The 19553-nt window shown below is 36.5% G+C and overlaps 1 protein-coding gene across 10 annotated transcripts in view; it reads left to right on the forward strand.

Annotated features, from left to right (window-relative positions):
- STAU2 (staufen double-stranded RNA binding protein 2) overlaps positions 1-19553 on the forward strand; it is a 336676-nt gene that overhangs the window by 64475 nt on the left and 252648 nt on the right. For 9 of the 10 annotated variants that reach the window (XM_059166206.1, XM_059166204.1, XM_059166208.1 and 6 more), the window contains 2 exons: positions 998-1157; positions 9898-10033. The exons of the other annotated variant lie outside the window; for it this stretch is intronic. In XM_059166206.1, the coding sequence (XP_059022189.1) occupies positions 998-1157; positions 9898-10033 (296 nt within the window). The remainder of the gene's footprint in view (positions 1-997; positions 1158-9897; positions 10034-19553) is intronic. 10 annotated transcript variants of the gene reach the window in all.

The following is a 19553-nucleotide window of genomic DNA, read 5'->3' on the forward strand; positions in this document are numbered from 1 at the left end:
GTGACCTTGGTTGGTGTCCGAATAGCCAGAAGTTGAATCAGTTACGAACTATAGGACTGTGGGCAATTTCATTCTCTCTAAGCCTGTTCCCTTATCTCTGCATGAAATGGAGAGCAGTTCTTTCATGGGGCTGTCTCAAGAGTCAAGCAAAAATTAATTAATTAAAAGTATCTTGGGGTTAATATTTTGTATTCCTACAAAGTAGTAGGCTTTCTGTGGAAAACAGCAGATTGTGTTGTCTGTAACTTGATCCTCAATATTAGAAGGTGAACGATAGGTTTTGAACTCTCATGGAAATAATGGTGTGAATGGAATATTTAGATGATATAGGAAAGGGTGGTAATGAAATGAAGATGGACAAAAAGAACTTTTGTACCACACCAAGTGGGACCATTGAAAGATTTTTAACCTGAGGTTAGTTGAGGTGATACAGTTGGATTTGAGGAGTTTTGTTTGTTTGTTTGTTTTTAGAGAGAGAGCTTTGAGAAATATTTGTGAGGTTAAAATTAACAGAATTTGGTGACTGGTTAAATGTTGATTGTGGAGGATTGAGAGTTTCCTGGTGACATAATATTTAGAAGGATTTCCTGACTCTTTGACTAGATTGTACTAAGTATGACATTTAAGGTATTAGATTTTATAAGTATTACAGAGGCAGGGCCTTGTGGATTCTCTTAGTTTCTCATCTTCCTTTACTTATTCTGCTTTTATGATGGCTATTTGAATGACATTAACAATTCGTTCTATTTAGGGAAGTGATTTCTTCTTGCTCACTTGTTCACTTAGTGCTGCTCCTATGCCTTTGAATGGATAGAAAAAGATCTGGTACAGTCTCTTAAAATGATTTCACTAGGTGGAATAATATTTTTGTGCAAGTAATTTGTAAGGTCACCCCTAGCTCTAAAATTTGATTCTATGGTATATCTGTTTTTCTCTCAGACAGCATATTTTATTTTCTGAAAAATTTAATATTTTCTGTCTCTTTATGTTTTTGAAGATGTTCTCAGTGCAACTGAGTCTTGGTGAGCAGACATGGGAATCCGAAGGGAGCAGTATAAAGAAGGCCCAACAAGCCGTTGCTAACAAAGCTTTGACTGAATCAACACTTCCCAAACCAGTTCAGAAACCACCCAAAAGTAATGTTAATAATAACCCAGGTATGGCACTTACTTGTTTCCTTCTGTTGTGTTGTTGTGTTCTATATGTGCTGTTCTCTGTATTTTTCTTTATAGCAGGCCATTTGTATAGTCAAGAGGTATTAATAGCACACACACACAAAACAACTGAATAGTAATTGAAGGTGAGAGAATGAGGAAGGTAATTATAATTATTTTAAAAATTTGCTTTGTTAATACTCTAAAGATGCATTATTTACTTTTTAAATGTTGCAAAAATACATTTGGATACAAAGAACAGAAAGTATGATTGAGGTTTTTTTTTTAAGGTTTTAAATTTTAATTCAGTGTTTTTAATTTTAATTCAGTGTTATGTTAGTTACAGATGTACAATGTAGTGACTCAAAAGGTCTACACATTACTCAGTGCTCATCCTGATAAGTGTACTCTTTAATTCCTGTTACCTATTTCCCCCATCCCCCCACTCACCTCTCCTCTGATGACCATCATTTTGTTCTCTGTAGTTAAGAGTCCATTTCTTGGTTTGTCTCTCTCTCTTTTATTTCCTTTGTTCATTTGTTTTGTATCTTACATTCACATATGAGTGAAATCATACAGTATTTGTCTTTCTCAAACTGACTTATTTCAATTAGCCTAATACTGTCTTGCCCCATCCAAGTCATTGCAAATGGCAAGATTTTATTCTTTTTTTATGGCTAATTAATATTCCTATGTTCCGATACGTATCTATCTATCTATCTCCTGCCTCTTTATCCATTCATCTATGGATTGACATAGATGCTTGTCTATGCTTGGGCTGCTTCCACAAGTTGGTCATTGTAAATAATGCTGCAATGCCTGAGTTTTTTATGAAATAAAGATAGAGGGGGCACCTGGGTGGCTCAGTTGGTTAAGAGGCTGCCTTCGGCTCAGGTCACAATCCCGGGGTCCTGAGATCAAGCTCCGCATCAGGCTCCCTGCTCAGCAGAGAGTCTGCTGCTCTCCCTCTGCCTGCTGCTCTACTTACTTGTGCTTTCTCTCTGTCAAATCAATAAATAAAATCTTTTAAAAAAAGAAATGATTAATCTCTCTTTTTATATAACATATAAAAATGTACAGTTTAATAATTAAAAATAGTTATTCTTTACTTTGGCTTAATAAAAAATTATACAGTTAGGCCTAAGCATCTTATTTTGCTTGTTGGTGTAGAAATGGTTGATAGAACCGCTCAAATTTAGAATACTTTTGGAAGTTTATTAAGAAACCCACAAATCCAAAAAAAACCACCTGTGTGTGATATAATGCTAAGTAAACAAGTTTTCCAATTTTTATCTCCTAAGAATAATTTTAAAGAGTTGTTCCAGTTGCATGTAATACCAACAACATTGTGCATCCAGTCATCTGTTTGGAAGAGACAAACCTATAGCGGACATAATGCATGAATTGATAACATCAAGTTAATAAAGTTCCATGTTTAGTACTAACTCTACCTCCATTTACTCATTAATTTATTAATTTAAGAGTTTACCTTCTAACAAATAATACTTTTGGTATTTTTGTGATGGAGTAAAAAAAAACTTTTTCCTGCCACAAATAACTCTGTATATTTAATTAGAGTCCATATGCTCCTGCTTATAATCATCTAATGCTTCTTTCTTTCTCATGTGGCATATGCAAAGTAGACGTAGTCTATTCTTTCAAGAACAGCTTTTTCCAAAATTGCATGAATTTCCTATTACTCCTTTTCCTTCTGTTCAACTGATTGTAGTATTTATTAAGGAAGTTTAAATAAGCAAAATATTACTGCAACAAAGAAAAACACCCATTCTAGTCACTTGAAGTTGGTAAGAGACGGTCTGCTTTTATAATTTTTAAAAGTCTCTTTAGATTACTGATTGATCATTAGTACCACACTGCTGTCTCTATGTATTAAGCACTTGCTTTTATATATTTAAGAGATATAAAACATTGTCCTTTTCTGTGAAAATTTTACACTTGTATACATAAAGCACATAATTTAATGGTAAAGATTAAGTACCAAGTGAATAATAACACTCATCAGTATTATAAGTAATGATAGACATGGATGGGAGTACTTGAGGGAAGATAACGTCCTTGAATGGAGAGTAGGCAGGTATAGAGTTGAGGAAAAAATATGCTAGGCAGAAGGTGAGGAAAGGCATTGAAAATAGGATTGTGGATGATAGTTTTGGTTAAAAAAAAATTGGGTGGAGTGGTTTTAATTACAGTGGGTAAGTGACTAGGAAGAGATAAGACTGGAGATACAGTAGGGATGAATTGTGATGGACTTGAATGCCAGGTTTAGGAGATCAGATTTTATCTGTAGTTTAGGCGACTATTGTTCACAAGCTAGTGGATGATGTGTTTACAACAGCATTTTAGGAAATTCAGTTTATATGTGGCTTGAAGATGGAAAATACTAAAAGCAAGATCAGTTAGGAAACCATTGCCATAGTTTATGGGTAAAGAAAAGAAAAGAAACTCCCGTGCGTTGAGTACTATATGCTCCCTGCTCTATCTATGAGAGCTTTGGGAATGGCAGTGGGAATGGAACAGAAGGACCAGTGTTGTTGATCCAGTGGTTGAAGCCATAATAGAGAGTGAGCTGTTCGGAGCATATAGTGTGAAGCAGGAGCAGTGTGTGCCCATCTCTGCATCAGGTCCACTTTAGAGGATTATAATGGGAGGTAAACCAGCAAACGAGTCAGGGGAAGGAAATAGGAGAGTCTGAAAGACCAGTGGAGATGAGTTTCTGCTGTTGAGTGCTGCAGTGAGCTGAGAAAATGAGTAGCTTTTTGAAGGTAAAGTTACATGCACAAATTATAATTGTAAAGCCTTCATGGTTTTTTGCACTCTGAACACTTTACCAGTACCACAGGCTTTATCAGTACTCCAGAAGCTTCCCTCATACCCCCTTCAAGTGGTCATACAACTCCAAAGGAAGCCCCTATTCTGTTTGTCGGTCTTAAATTCATTGTGCCTGCTTGTTAGAATCATGCACTGTACTCTTTTGTGATAGCTTCTTTTTCTCAGTGTTAAATCTATGAGATCCATCCATGTCGTATTTAACAGTATATAGTATTTAATTGCTATACAGTAGCCATTTCATGAATATACCACAATTTATTTATTCATTTTGCTATTGATGGACATTTAGATTGTTTCCAGTTTTGGGTTCTTAGAAGTAAAACTCCTGTGATCAGTCTTATACGTATACATCTTTGTTGGGAATGTACCTAATATAGGAACTGTTGGGTCGTGGGTTATGCATGTGTTCATGCAAATCAGAATAAGGATTAAGACCAAAAGTCAGTGAGCATACATGAGACAGGTATCATAGCTGCTGTTCTTACATCACAGTCTTTTATTCCTAGACCTATTGGGAAAGGTAAGAAAGCTATTGAGCCATCTTTAGACACAGTGTAAGGAAACTATCATAGTTTTGACCAGTTTGAATAGTGAATTAGAATAGCAATTATGAAATGAGAATTTCCTTGGACATTCAGCTGGAAAAACTATAAGCCAACTGCTGTAAACTGTGAACATACCATTTTTAAGCAATTTGGAGGCCCAAGCATTTAGCTTGCTACTTAACTCAACATTAAATTTTATTATTTGCTTTTGCCCTGTTTGTTCACCATTGTGTTAAAGTATCTTTTATTTTTATTTTTATTTTTTTAAAGATTTCATTTATTTATTTGAGAAAGAGCGAGAGAGAACATGAGAGGGGAGAAGGTCAGAGGGATTAGCAGACTCCCCGCAGAACTGGGAGCCCAATGCGGGACTCGATCCCGGGACTCCGGGATCATGACCTGAGCTGAAAGCAGTGGCCCAACCAGCCAAGCCACCCAGGCGCCCTCTTTTATTTTTTTAATTTCAACAATGAAATGGTAAGGATGACAAAACAGAAACAAAAATGAAAATCAAAACCAAAAAAAAACGCCCAAACGTTCATGAGATGTACGGCCAGCATGTAGTTGCAGCTACTTAGGAGGCAGAGGCAGGAAGGTCAGTTGGTCCAGACGTCCTGGGCTGCAGTACGCCATGCTGATGGAGTGTCTGCACTAAGTTCAGCACTGATACGGTGACCTTGGGAGCAGGGGCCACCAGGTTTCCTAAAGCGTGGTGAACCAGCCCAGGTTGGAAATAGAACACATCGGAGTAGTGGGATTGTGCTTATGAATAGCCACTGCACTCCAACGTGGGCAACAGAGCAAAACCTTCTCTCTTTTTGCCCCATCCCAATTTAGGGAATCCTGTCTCCAAAAAAAATAAATAAATAAAATAAAATAAAATGTTTTCCCTATTCCAGGTTCATACCTGAAAAAAATACACACATAATAAATGCATACATAATACATCATGTCAAAGTATAATTTTCCTTTCCTACTAGCAATGTGTGAGAGCTCTCTACATCTTGTCAACATTTGGTCTTTTCAGCTTTAAAAATTTTAGCTGTTCTTCTGCGTGTATGGTAATAATTCAGTGTTGTTTTAATTTTCATTTCCTTAAAAACTAATGAGGATGAGCACCTTTTCATACGGTTTTTGGTATTGAGACCTCTGTTGTAGAGTGCCGGTTGATATAATTTTCCCATTTTAAAAAAACCTGTGATCCCATTCCCCTTGGTATTTCGGTGTATTGTTACCGAATACATGGCCATTCTCCTGTCAGGAAGTTAACATTGATCTGGTATTATCATGTATCACAAAGACTCCATTCTTCCTTCATTGGCTGTCCCAGTAATATCCTTTGTAGGTCCAGGATCTAATTAGGGGTCATGTATTTATCATTTCTTTTCATTCTTCTTCAATTTGGAATAGTTCCTCGGAGTTCTTGTCTTTTAGGACCATGACATTTTTTGAATAGTACAGGCCACATCATTTGTAGACTGCCCCTCAATTGAGTTTATCTGGAGTTGCCTCATGATTTTATGCATTTTTAGCATTAATGTCCCAGTGTTGTGGGCTTATTAGTTTACTGTTACCTATCAGGATAAACCTGATACTGATTTGTCCCAGTAGCGATGACTTTTGTCACTTGGTGAAGAGTATGTTTGTTAGGCTTCTCTATTGTAAAGTTAATTAGTAAGTATGTTTTCTTATTAAATAATAAGGAACTAATAAGTATTTTCTGAGGAGAAACTTTGGGACTATATAAACATTCTGTTCCTCATGAAACTTACTTTCACCTACCAGATTTGGCATTTACTAACGATTCTTTTCCGAATCAATAATACTCTGAAGAGTGCACAGGGTGATTGATTGATTGATTTATGTAGCTTAAAACAACAGAAACTTATTTTCTCTTAAAGTGTGATGTTTTGATTCCAGTTTTTTTTTTTTTTTTTGTTAAAGCTTTATTAGGTGGCATTCTACCCTAGAATTTTCTCTTTCCTCTCATTTTTTTTTTTGTTTGTTTATTTCTATCACTATAGACTCTTGGATTTCTGTTTTACTTACAGGTTTATAATCTATCATTATTTATTTCGATTCTCAATTTGTCACAGACTTGACCAGGGGTTTGGTTCCAGTTTTTAGTGTCTTCTACTGTTTTCATCATTCTTGAGCACTGGCTCAGTAAGATGTTCCAAGGTCATCTCATATATTCCTTATCCTGGCTCTGGCACCAGCCATTTCTTTAAGGAGCCTTGGTTGGTTAATCAATCAGTTCATTCTTTGAACAAATATATACTGAGTGACTGCTGTATTCCAGGGACTATTCTAACTGCTTACAAAGCTGTTTCCTTGAGTGTTAGCAATATGTAGCTCCTTGAAAACTAGCTGTTGCATTTCTCTTTCACCTTCCACATAATGGGAATCCACAGTAGTTACGTATGTTTGTGTATATAACCAGTTAGCCTTGTTATATTTATCACTGATAAATACAGAAGTTTCCTTTAATCTACCAAAAAAACACCAGAGACGGATTCTATGTTGACGGTGTCAGCTTTGACGCCTGAGGATGCTGTGTCGTGATCCTCTTTATGCAACGTGGCTCCTGCCCGCACCTGCTGGAGTGGTACTTAGCGTTACTTGCAGGCTCTCATAGTTGGAAGTTACTCTCTAAGTGTTTATCGTGGACGCCTTATTGTGTAAGTAGAGAGGCTGTGCACACGCCGTGGTGGAAACTAGTTCTTTCTGAAACAGGTGGAGATACTTGGCTCCCAAAGTCGAAACCTCTTCAGCACAGTTCACACTTGTCTGTTGCTTCTCCATCTCCCTCATGAAGATCAGCTAGCGTTTCTGTGAAGAACATAGACTGCAGCCTTACTTTCAAATGAGGAATTTATATGAAATCATTAATTTAAATGATATGAATACAATCCTTTTACCTAGCTTAAAACCCTGTTTTGGTATAGTATATCCTACCAGGGCATTAAAATCACCTCACTGATGATTTTTAGACACATTAGTTTCCTGTTTATTGCCCTACTTAAAGGATGAGGTCTTTAAAACTTTTTTACCTTTTCTTTTTTTCTCCATTTGAACTTTTAGCTATTTGTGTCTGTATGATTGTTGCAGAGTAGAATGCAGAATGACATAAATCTTAACAGCTGACTAACATGTTAATTATTAAACTGCAATCTATATGAAATAAGAAAAACTTAAACTTCTTAAAAAGATATAGACTGCTCTTTGGTGTTAGATCTCTAGAAGACTGTTAGACAGTTTCTAATAAAGCTAACCATAAACAGACTCTATGATCTAGTAGTAGTTCTGCTGCTATAGACATGCCTAAGAGAACTGAGTGTGTTTATCTGCTTAAACACTGTGACTTTAGACTTAATTGCTCCCAACTGGAAACAACTCGATGTCCCGTCAACAGCAGAATATATAAACTGATGTATCCATTCAGTAGACTCCTATTCAGTGATTTTAAAAAAAAAAATGTTTACAATACTGAAATATTTAACAAAATTGTTATATTGAGTGAAAGAAGCAAGATAGAATAGTACATATTCAGGTTTGAAGAACAGGCAAAACTCTGATGACTGAAGTCGGATTAGGTAACCTGGGGAGGGGTGTATTGACTGGAAATAGCCATGGTGGAACTTTCTGGGTGATGAAAACATTCATATCTGAATGGTGGTCCCTGAGTGTGTACAATATGTAATGATTTGTAGATTTGTATGCTTAAGGTTTGTGCATTTTACTTATCCCTCAGTAAAATACTATAGGAAAGAAAGAGAAGATAATCCCTTTATTCGTGACTTTCTCTTCCTCTGTCCTGAGTGTTGGTATTAAATTAGGGGTTTGGACTAATTGGACTTACTATTCAGTACGTTAACATTCTTTTCTTTTCTTTCTTTCTTTCTTTTTTTTTTTTTTTAAAGATTTTATTTATTTATTTATCAGAGAGAGTGAGCATAGGCAGTCAAAGTGGCAGGCAGAGGCAGAGGGAGAAGCAGGCTCCCTGCTGAGCAAGGAGCCTGATGTGGGACTCGATCCCAGGATGCTGAGATCATGACCTGAGCCGAAGGCAGCTGCTTAACCAACTGAGCCACCCAGGCGTCCCTTAACATTCTTTTCTTATGCATATCTTTTTTCTTTTCTGCCTCCTTTGTCGTTCTACTGCTTTTTGTTTTTCCCCTTAACCTTGGTTTAGTTCCTGTTCTTATTGCCCTCTTTAGTGGTTTCACATAAATTCTTTGAAACTGGGACACAAAGTGAGCAGTTACTGACTCTTGATGGATAGCTTAAGGATGTGGCTGCTGGTTGTGCTTTGTGTCAGGTTCCACCACCCCCCGCGGGTGCTTTCTGCCAGTCCCAGTTTCTCTGCTGCAATGAGGGAACCTGTTTTTGTATGTGATGAATGGAGTCTTAAATGTTTGTTGCAGAAGGCATAATTCCAACAAAATAGTACAGGATTTACACTGAAAAAAATAAATTTTACTTTCTATAAAAACTTCAGATTCATTTGTTATGAACAGAATTCATTTGTTACGAACATTATTTGTTATATGGAACATAATGTTTTACTAAATAACCTCTTTTGATACTCAAAATAACGTGATGTAATAATTTACTGTGTGTGTTACAATATTTCAGCCTTTTACAAAAGTAGAGCGAATAAGGTGTTGAACATCTTCATACCCATCATTGCCTTCACCAGTTACCCACATGTGGTGGCGAGTCTTGTTTCTCATGTCTCTCCTCTGAATTATTTTCAAAGAAACCTCAGATGTATTACTTCGTCTGTAAATGCTTCAGTATCTATCTTTAAAGATTATTTCCAGAAAGTGTTAGTAGATTTACTTTGTTCTGTTATTGGTTATAGAAAAAATTCAAAATGTATTTTCATGAGATAAGTCTAAGAATTACTGATGACCCTGTATTCATTGCTAATTTCAGTTGCTTGATCAGCAAAATATAAAACTATTCACAGATGATAATGTTTTTAATGATTAAATAACTGGGTTATTCCTGGGGTGAATAATACTGATGTTCAATACTTTCTTTATAGTATCCAAATTAAGCAATCTGTAAATCTTCTGTTCCCTTTGTTTTGAAACAGTTTGACTTTCAAGTTGAATTTTTGGTCGTGAATATACAAAAAATGTTGCAAAAACTCCAGAGAGATTTCATTAGAAACAATTTTCCTGTTTATGTAGTTTGTCTATACCCCCCTGAGAAAATCATACGGACAGGCCATCAACTCCCACCTTCTTTCATGGTAATTACATGTAATGTAAGTATGGCTTGTGTGATTTATTATGGAAATATTTCACTTGTGTGCTTTCAATATTTCTTTTAAACAGGTAGTATAACTCCAACTGTGGAACTGAATGGGCTTGCTATGAAAAGGGGAGAGCCTGCCATCTACAGGCCATTAGATCCAAAGCCTTTCCCAAATTATAGAGCTAATTACAACTTTCGGGGCATGTACAATCAGAGGTTTGTATATCTTCTTTGGTTTTGTTCTTTTTATTATTTTTCACATATTGTAAAAGTTTCTGAAACTCAAGGACTATTTTTGGTGTAAGGAATATTTACCTTGGGCATTTTGCATGGAGTTTAGATAAGTCTAGGATCACAAGGAATATTTAAAGTAATACATTTAAAAAAATAACTGGTTTTCAGGAACTAGTTTTTATTGAGGCATGTGAGCCCTATATTTGTTGCAGGCAGGACCATGTTTTAAAATAATGCCACGATATAGTGCTGACTTCTCATTTGACTTGCTCATTTATTTACCAAGAAGATACTTAGCTTAATTAGTGGTTTTCTTTATTTGTCCAAATACATTGCAGACATGAGTATTTTTAATGTATAGGAAGTTTGTTGGAAGGATTTACTAAGTCTTTCTACACATTGCATAATTTTGTGATAGTTACAGGTGTAACAGGATTTTCCTTTACGGGCAAGGCAGAATTTTTTCAAAAAGTTAGTTTTTTTCCTGATCATTTATAAAAGTCATGTAACTCATTGTGGAGAATGTGGAAAATGCAAAATGTTAAAAAGCAAATATAAATAACTTGTAATTCCAGAATTAAATACTTTTAATATTTTGATGTATTTTACACTTTTTAAAATTCTTTGCACATATAGTTGGCCAAAGTGAAGTTATCTTTCTATTCAATTTTTACAGTACTATATGGAGGTGTATTATGTGAATGGCAAAATGCACAGATCTTAAATGTACATTGTGATGACTATTATTTTTATATATATATATATATGTATCTATACTTGATCGCTTTTTATATGTTTATGTCCTTACGTGATGACCACCCCAGTCAAGGTTCTGCATGTTTCTGTTACCGTGAAAATTTCCTCAGAGCTGTTTGCACTCATTATACCTCCTCCTAGGAGGAACTGTTGTTCTTTCACCATAGATTAGTTTTGCACGTTATTGAACTTCTTATGAATAGAGTCATACAGTATGTACTCTTCTGTGTCTGGATTTTTTCACTTCATGTGATGATTTTCTTGTTTGTGTTTGTTTTTTGTTTTTTTTGAGATTCATTCTTGTTGCTTATATCTGGATTTTGCCCTTTTCTAATCTAAATAGTGTTCTTTTGCATGATACATCCCAATCTGTTTATTTCTTGTATACAATATTGTACCCTCTTTTAATTTGATGCAGTGATCATTTTTCATATTTTTTAAAAGTTTATTTTTTTTTTTAGTAATCTCTACACCGAACATGGAGCTCAAACTTAATGACCCCGAAATCGAGTTGCATGCTCTTCTGTCTAAGCCAGCCGGCTGCCTCTGTTTTTCATATTTTTAAGTGATTTTTGAAAAACATTTTCAATGACTATACAATGCTTCATTTGGCAGGGTATACTTTACAAGGATACAAACAGGTATAAACAAAAAATACTTGATAAGTATATAAACAAAATGTACCTGTTTTGATCATCTTAGTTGTCCCCTTTTTTTGACAATTATAAATAATGTTCAACAATCTTTGCATACAAATTTTTGTTCACATCACTGATTATTTCCTTAAAATAGATTACAGTTAGGGGAAGACTGGATTAAAAATAATATGTTGTCCAATTACATTAAAATTTGTACTAATTACTTAGAGTATATTCTGTTCCATTCTGATAATGCTGAGTTAAAAAAACACATTGTCTTGTTTGATAGTTAAAAGGTGGTATGTTTTTAAATTTTGGTTTTGTTGATTACTTGTGGGGCTGATCAATTTTCAGATATTTTGATTGCCCTTTTTGATTTGTCTATTTGAATTTGCTAATTTTTGTTGCATTGCTTGGCGAGTCTTCAAATGTGTTGGGAATATTAGCATTAAATTTGTTTTGTTTCATTTTCTTGCTTTGAAAAAACTAGCTTTTAGTTTTGTGTTTGTTTTGATGTGCAACAGTGTTAGAAGTTATATGGCCTAATATTGGTGTGTGTGTTTGTGTGTGTGTGACTTCTCTAACTGCTTTTATGCCTGAGAAATTCTTGTGATCAGATATTTGCTAATGCTTAAAAAGAATATTTTTATTGAGATATAATCGACATATAACATCGGGCAAGTTTAAGGTGTCCAGCCTACTGATTTGGTACATTTATGCTGCATTATGATTGCTTTTGTAGTATTAGCTAACACCCCTGTCATGTCACATAATTATCATTTTTTTTTTTTTAAAGATTTTATTTGTTTATTTGACAGAGAGAGACAGAGAGGTCACAAGTAGGCAGATAGAGAGAGGGAGAAGCAGGCTCCCCGCCAAGGAGAGAGAGCCCGATGTGGGGCTCTATCCCAGGACCCTGGGATCATGACCTGGGCCGAAGGCAGAGGCTTAACCCACTGAGCCACCCAGGCGCCCCCAATTATCATTTGTTTTAAACCATTTTGTACATTTGCTAACATTACAGTTTGGATGTGAGAATACATGTGGTCTGTACATCGTAGAATGCCTTTTGGTGTCTTGTTCGGCAGTGGTGTATTTACAATTTAAAACTTAGTCCTGTTCAGATTGTAAATGGTTTCTTTAAACATTATTGTGTAGGTTCTTTAAGAAAAATGAGGACAGTCTTCTTAGACTTCTGCTTCTCCCCCTTTTCTCCCAGGTGTGTCTGGGGGAATTTACTGTGTTGTTTTGGTAGGAACAGAGGGACCCTCACCTTTGTGTGGGTGTCCTGTATTGTCCTCTGAGCTCCTCTGGTCTTTGTGATGATGTCCCTTGTCCACCAGATAGCTGACACCTTTCTTTCCTGCCCTGTCAAAACCTGCAACTGGAGACATGTAGTCCATTTTTTTCCTGTCAGGTAACTGCCACAGAATATTTACCATCTCTTCCTTGCTCTCTTGACCCGGATCCTGAACTTGCTTTGACTCCCTGGGATGTTCCGTTCTCATACTCTTTGACAGTGTCTCCTGACTGGAGCATCCAGTGGCAGGCTTGTCAGCTCTCAACCTGCTGTCCACGCCACAAGGGTGGCAAGAAGGACATAACATTTCTCTTCTAGTTGCTTCACTTTCTCTTTTTCTGTATAACATACCTATTGCCTTTCTCAAGCCTGAGGTTACCTAATATAAATAAAACTGTTTGCCCACTTAAGCACAGTAGATCTATTTGGTCACCTGAGTTAGGAACACCTTGCCTATCAAGATATTTTACTTTTAATGTACTATAATAAATAGGCTCATAAGGATATTTAAATATTTATTATATTTTGATATCTGTGGATTTTTATTGAAATCTTCCTGGAGTTTTGATTAGTGGATTTATTACTTTTAAATGAAAGGAATCTGGTGCTAAAGCAATGAAAAGTCTGACAATAATCTCTGTGGATCATTATTACAGAACTCTTGTTCTAAGGCAGTCATTAAGAGGTGGTTATTCATTGAGAAGGTGACTTTCAATAAATACCTAATGGAAGAGAGGGAGTAAGTAGTGTGTATATCACGAGAGGAGAGAACATTCCAAGCAGAACAAATAGCAAGTGCAAAGCCCCCAAGGTAGGAATGTGCCACGCATGTTGATATCTTCTCCAGGAGATTAGTATGTCTGGAAAAGAGTGAACCAAGGAGGAGAGTAGTTGGTATATGAGAATGCGACAGGGTCATATGGTTTGACTTTTTTTTTTTTTTTTCCTATTGTAGGTCTTCTGTTAAGAATGTTGATATTTTTCCTTTGTTGGCAATTTCTGGTTTCAATATCTGATTCAATGGTTGTCATGTTTTGACTTCTCTAAGAGGTTGTGCCACTAAGAGGCCATTCCCACTTAATGGATAAAGTGGACTTTGCTTTCAGGTTGTTGGAGAGTCTTGAGAATATCCTGCAAATAACAAAAAAGGTAAAAATAAAATAGGGAAGTACTGGTAAGCTGCCAAGCCATGTTTCAACTGAAAAGCTCTGCTCACAGAAGGGCAACCTAACCTTTACTCATTAGGCTGTAAAAATTAGGATTCACATGGGATGTCTGGGGGGATTCAATCAGTTAAGTGGCTGTCTTAAGCTTGAGTCATGATCCTGGGGTTCTGGGATTGAGCCCTATGTCTGGCTTTCTGTTCAGTGGGGAGCCTGCCTTTCCCTCTGCCTCTGCCTGCCGCTTCCCCCACTTGTGCTCTCGCTGCCTTTCTCTGTCACATAAAAATAAATAAATCTTTAAAAAAATACTTAAAAAATTAGGAATTCATATATGACCTTAATCTACAGATGACAACACCTGAATGCGTCACAGGGAATTTGGAATCAAAGATAGGAGGAGATGCTTTTCTCCTTGTCAGACTCCAGACTCTCCTTGTCAGACTTTAGATTAGAATCAGTAGCTGTTTGTTTTTTGTTTTTTGTTTTTTTAAAATCCGTAGCTTCTTAATAAGGCAGGGAATGAAAGGTTATTAAAAAGTCCAAGAAACAAAACAAGATGGGATTGGGAGGGAGACAAACCATAAGTGACTCTTAATCTCACAAAACAAACTGAGGGTTGCCGGGGGGAGGGGGTTGGGGAGAAGGGGGTGGGATTATGGACATTGGGGAGGGTATGTGATTTGGTGAGTGCTGTGAAGTGTGTAAACCTGGTGATTCACAGACCTGGGGATAAAAATATATGTATATAAAAAATATATGTTTATAAAAAATAAAAAATAAAAAAATAAAAAAAAAAAAAAAAAAAAAAAAAAAAAAAAAAAAAAAAAGTCCAAGAAACAGATATCATTTAGAGGGATTTATAAAAAGGTCTTTTCATTTTCTACTTAAAATAATAGTAAGTAATAATTAGGTATCACCATGCTGGTTTTTTAAAAGAAATATATATTTTTATGAAATCCTATATTTTTTCTAAGATTATTTATTTATTTGGAGAGAATGGGAGAGCATGAGCGAGGGAGAAGCAGAGAGAGAGGGAGAAAGAATCTGAAGCAGATTCTGCTCTGAGCATGGAGCCCAACACAGGGAAATAAGATCGTGACCTCAACCGAAACCAGGAGTCAGAAGCTTATCTGACTGAGCCACCCATGCGCCCCTAAATTCTGTTTTTTCCTGATGAGGCTTCTTGACTTAAATTCATTCGAAGAATTAAGGAGGCACTTGAAGAAAGCACTGCCCCTTCATTGCCCTGGTTTATGATGGCTGGGGGAAAAAAAGATTTATCCATGAACAAAATCTGGGTGCAACCTGGACTTGGAAGTGTGCCTGTCTCTCTTTGATACACTTAAGATGTTTGAAAATGAATATATCCAGTTACATCTTTTCCTTTCTCATTTGGAGCACTGTTCACTAACAGATATAAAGAAGAAAGCTACAAAAATTATATCACAAAGTGTAAGTTATAAAGGTTAGAGAACCTTTTATGTTTTTGTTCTCCTGTCTTGGTTATAAAAAATGATATACATGATCCTAAGAACAGAATGGCTGAAATCAGGCTTCCCATAGACAGTTTATTAGTTTTGTGTATGTGCAGAAGCAGGAAGCATTACTGCTTGGCTAGTGGCCAGAATGTCCCCAGTCTGCTGATGCAGATGGCCAAAGGCCCACAATGCAAACTAGACTGTGTGAAAATGGGGATTTTTGCCATATGTAACTGAGAGGTCTCTTGGGGAGATCGTCAGGCATGGTTGAATATAGGGCTTTAGTCTTCTTTTCCCTCATTTTCCATTTCTCCTTTTAACTCTTGTCTCATTTTTCCTCTGCTTGACTTCTTTTTCAAAGAAGTTCACTTTCCTTTCACTGTACCTCATGCTACATAGTCCTTAGACTTGTAGTAGCAGAGAAGGAAGACATTTTTGTATAGTTCTTAAGTCCCAAGACAGAGTTTGAGGAGACTGTCCATCTCTTTGTCATTCAGATTGGATTTGGTGTGAGGGAATACTTTAATTGGCCATGCTTGGGTTTGTGCCCAGCCTGGAGAAACAGGAAGTAATCCCATCCAAGCTGCTTGCAAAGCACAGGTGTTTTGTTTTTGTTTTTGTTTTTATTTTATTTTTATTTTTTATTTTTTATGTATTTGACAGAGAGAGATCACAAGCAGGCAGAGAGGAGGAAGCAGGCTCCCCACTGAGCAGAGAGCCCGATGTGGGGCTGGATCCCAGGACCATGGGATCATGACCTGAGCCGAAGGCAGAGGCTTTAACCCACTGAGCCACCCAGGCGCCCCTTGTTTTTGTTTTTAAATGAATGGTTCCCTGAAGGCAAAGATTCTGAAGGAAAGTCATTCCCATTACAGTCAGAACATTCAGTTCAAATCCTCATCGTGATGCTTTTAGCTGTGTGGTTTTGGGCAAGGTAGTAGACTTCCCTTAGTTTCCTCATTTGCTAAGTAGAGATAATAAGACCAAATGAAAGGACTTAGCAAATATTCACTGAATGCCTCCTCTTTGCTACATGTTGTGTTAGGAGTAGGTACGTTGATGAAAGCCAGTCTATTCAGGTAGATGAAAATATTGCAGAGAAATAGTAACAGAGAGATAGATGTGACCATATGGTGCTATGGAGACATTGAGGACAAATGCCTCCCTCAGACTGGGGACTGAGAGAAGCCTCCCAGAAGGAACTGACACTTGAACTGAATCTTCAAGGTTAATGAGGTATTAGCCAGGTGAAGAAGAGAAGGAAAAGCAAATCAGTTTTTGGGAACAACTTCAGGGAATCCTGAGAAGTTCAGTTTATCATGGAGGTGCAAGGAATTTGGTACATCTGGAATGAAAAGCTGAAGCTCGGGCAGGGTACTGATCTGATGTCCTCAAATGGCCTTGGGAAGAGGTTTAGATTTGTCCTGAAGGTGATTGGGAGCGGGGGATAAAATAATTGGGCATCTGTTTTAGGCATATTGCTTTGGCAGTATGTGGGAAAATAGTTTGGATAGGCTTAAAATTGAAGGGAGAAAGATGAATTACAGGATGTTGTAATTCAGACCTAACGTAATGAGAGCCTGGAACTGTGAAGATGGAGGGGAGGGCAGTGTCCAGATATTTAGAAGATGGACTTGATAGCACTTGGGGGTTGATTGGTTGACCGGGGCGGTGGAGGATTAAGATAACTTTCACATATCTGGATCACTAGTAATATTGTCCACCATGAGGAGTTGGAGTGGGTCTTTGGAAACATGAGGAATTCTGTTTTGACTATGTTGAGTTTAAATTGCCTATGAGATACTTAGGAGGGGTCCATTTTATTACTCTTCAAAGCCTTAGTGGAGGGTATGGGAAGATCAGCTTTGGCTTTGAAGGTTTGTTGGAAGTGCACATGTGAAGAGGGACTTCAGGGTCTAGAGTGTCCCTGAAGCTTACACATCAGAATGCATCTTGCAGAAAATGACATTGTTTAGGATTCAACCTAAGTTTGAATGATCAATCTGTTGTTTGTTCATCTAGGATTTATACTTCCTTCCCAAAAGGATTTGGTTATGCCAGTTTGTCATTATTTGATTTGGAAAAATTGGGTGGCATGCTCCCCTGCTAAGCACCTCCATCCTCAGGTGTGGTTGGTATATTTTGTGTCAAGACAGTATTTGTTTACTAATGTATCCAATTCCTGGTCCAGTCACTTGTAGCCAGGTTAGTAAAGTTACTTCTGTTAAGATGTTTGGTATGAGTCATAGTAAGTTAAACAAGAAAGGAGGACTGTTTTGCTGAGGTTACTTGTTCCATTGGGCAGAGCCAGGTAGCTACTTGAATTTTCATGGTCTACCCTCTGTTGAGACTTGGAAAGAACTTTCCGGACAGCTGTAGCTACCAGTGGAAATTTGATAGGGTGAAGGAAATTTTTAGAAGTATCTGAACTGATTTTATTTCATTATGTTATTAATGAAACTAGAAATAATCAAGATTTTAGTTTTTGAAATACTGTATTTCTAAGTTTTTTATATAAGCTAATAACTAGCTGCCAGTGTGTTGGTGTGCTGTTTATTTTGAGCTTGTTCAAACTTTTTTTTTAATTAAGTTTTTAATTTTAATCCCAGTATAGTTAACATACAGTGTTAGTTTTAGGTGTACAATTCAAACTGTCAATCTAAGTGTCCATCAGTAGTTTATAATGCACTATTAAAAAACATGTTGGAAAGTAGAGCAGTTGAAAAAAAATGTATTTGTAACAGTAGTGGTATAAACAGGAGAAGCCTACAATTTTGCTTTCTGCCACCAGATGGTGCTTGTATACTAATAAAACAACATACAGACTTGGTGAGTTCACACTGGTTAGTATTCTAAGGCTAGTGGCTAACTGATAAATGAGAGGTTAAGCCATATAAAATCACTAATACTTGACCTTTCTTATCCTATAAATATGTTGGTTTCATATGCTGTTCCCTAACAGGAAAAGGTCAGCCAAGTACACACCTTTAAAGAGAGTAAGGTAAATGATTTCAGGCAAATGAAGGATTTAGTTCTGGGCCAAAAGCTCTTCTCTTAGGCAGGCGGTATTTATAATTAAGGATAAGAACTAGTGGACATTGTAACTTTTTTTTTTTTTAAGATTTTATTTATTTATTTGACAGACAGAGATCATAAGTAGTCAGAGAGGAAGGGAAGCAGGCTCCCTGCTGCGCAGAGGGCCTGATGAGGGGCTTTGATCCCAGGTCCCTGGGATCATGACCTGAGCTGAAGGCAGAGGCTTTAACCCACTGAGCCACCTAGGCGCCCCGCCATTGTAACTCTTTATAGGGAAACTCATTGCAACTCTTACTTATTTGATAAGATCAGATATGACACATTTCATTTTATGAAATAGAAATACACCTTTTTTCTTTGAGGTGAAATATAAAATAAAGGAAAGTTCCCCAACATCTGTTTCCCTGAATATTAGACAAAAATAAAATTATTAAAAACATTTTGGGGCCTTATGCTTCTACCTATAACTGGGACCAGATTTATCCTCCCACTATAAACACCTAGAAAACTTAGGTAAGTCTCTTACGTTATACATCAACTGCTATAATAAGATGTAAAGGGAAGTTGTGTTAAGTTAAAGATGTATATTGATGGAGAGCAAAAAAAAAATAGTTAAGAATACAGTGGGGGCTGTAAAATGAATAAAAAATATGATCTAAAAGCAGAAAATAGGGAGAAAAAAGGAGTAAGGAATACATGGGATAAATAGAAAACAAGATTATAGATTTCAACCCAGCCATATCAGTAATTATGTTAAATGTAAAAAGTTTAAATGCTTTAGTTAAAGATAAAGAATGGCAGACTTGATAAAAGAACAGGAAATACAACTACATGGTATGTAAAGAAATCCACTTTCAATATAAAGACACAGGTTGGCTAAAAGGATGGAAAATGATAATTCATGCAAACACAAAATAAAGCTGGAATGGCTCTATTTATATCAAAGTAGATTTTAGAACAAGAAGTATTATCAAAAATAAATTACCAATGATGAAAGGGTAACATCATCAAGAAGACATAACCGTTAAAATGGTTACCTACTAACCTACTACCCACTTACTAGCAGGCCTTAGAATAACTAGACAGAAAAATAAGAAAACTAAGGCACTGGCGTGGACTGAATTATGTACG

This window comes from Mustela lutreola, chromosome 3, assembly GCF_030435805.1.
Source record: "Mustela lutreola isolate mMusLut2 chromosome 3, mMusLut2.pri, whole genome shotgun sequence".
In the NCBI taxonomy this organism is placed as follows: Eukaryota; Metazoa; Chordata; class Mammalia; order Carnivora; family Mustelidae; genus Mustela; species Mustela lutreola.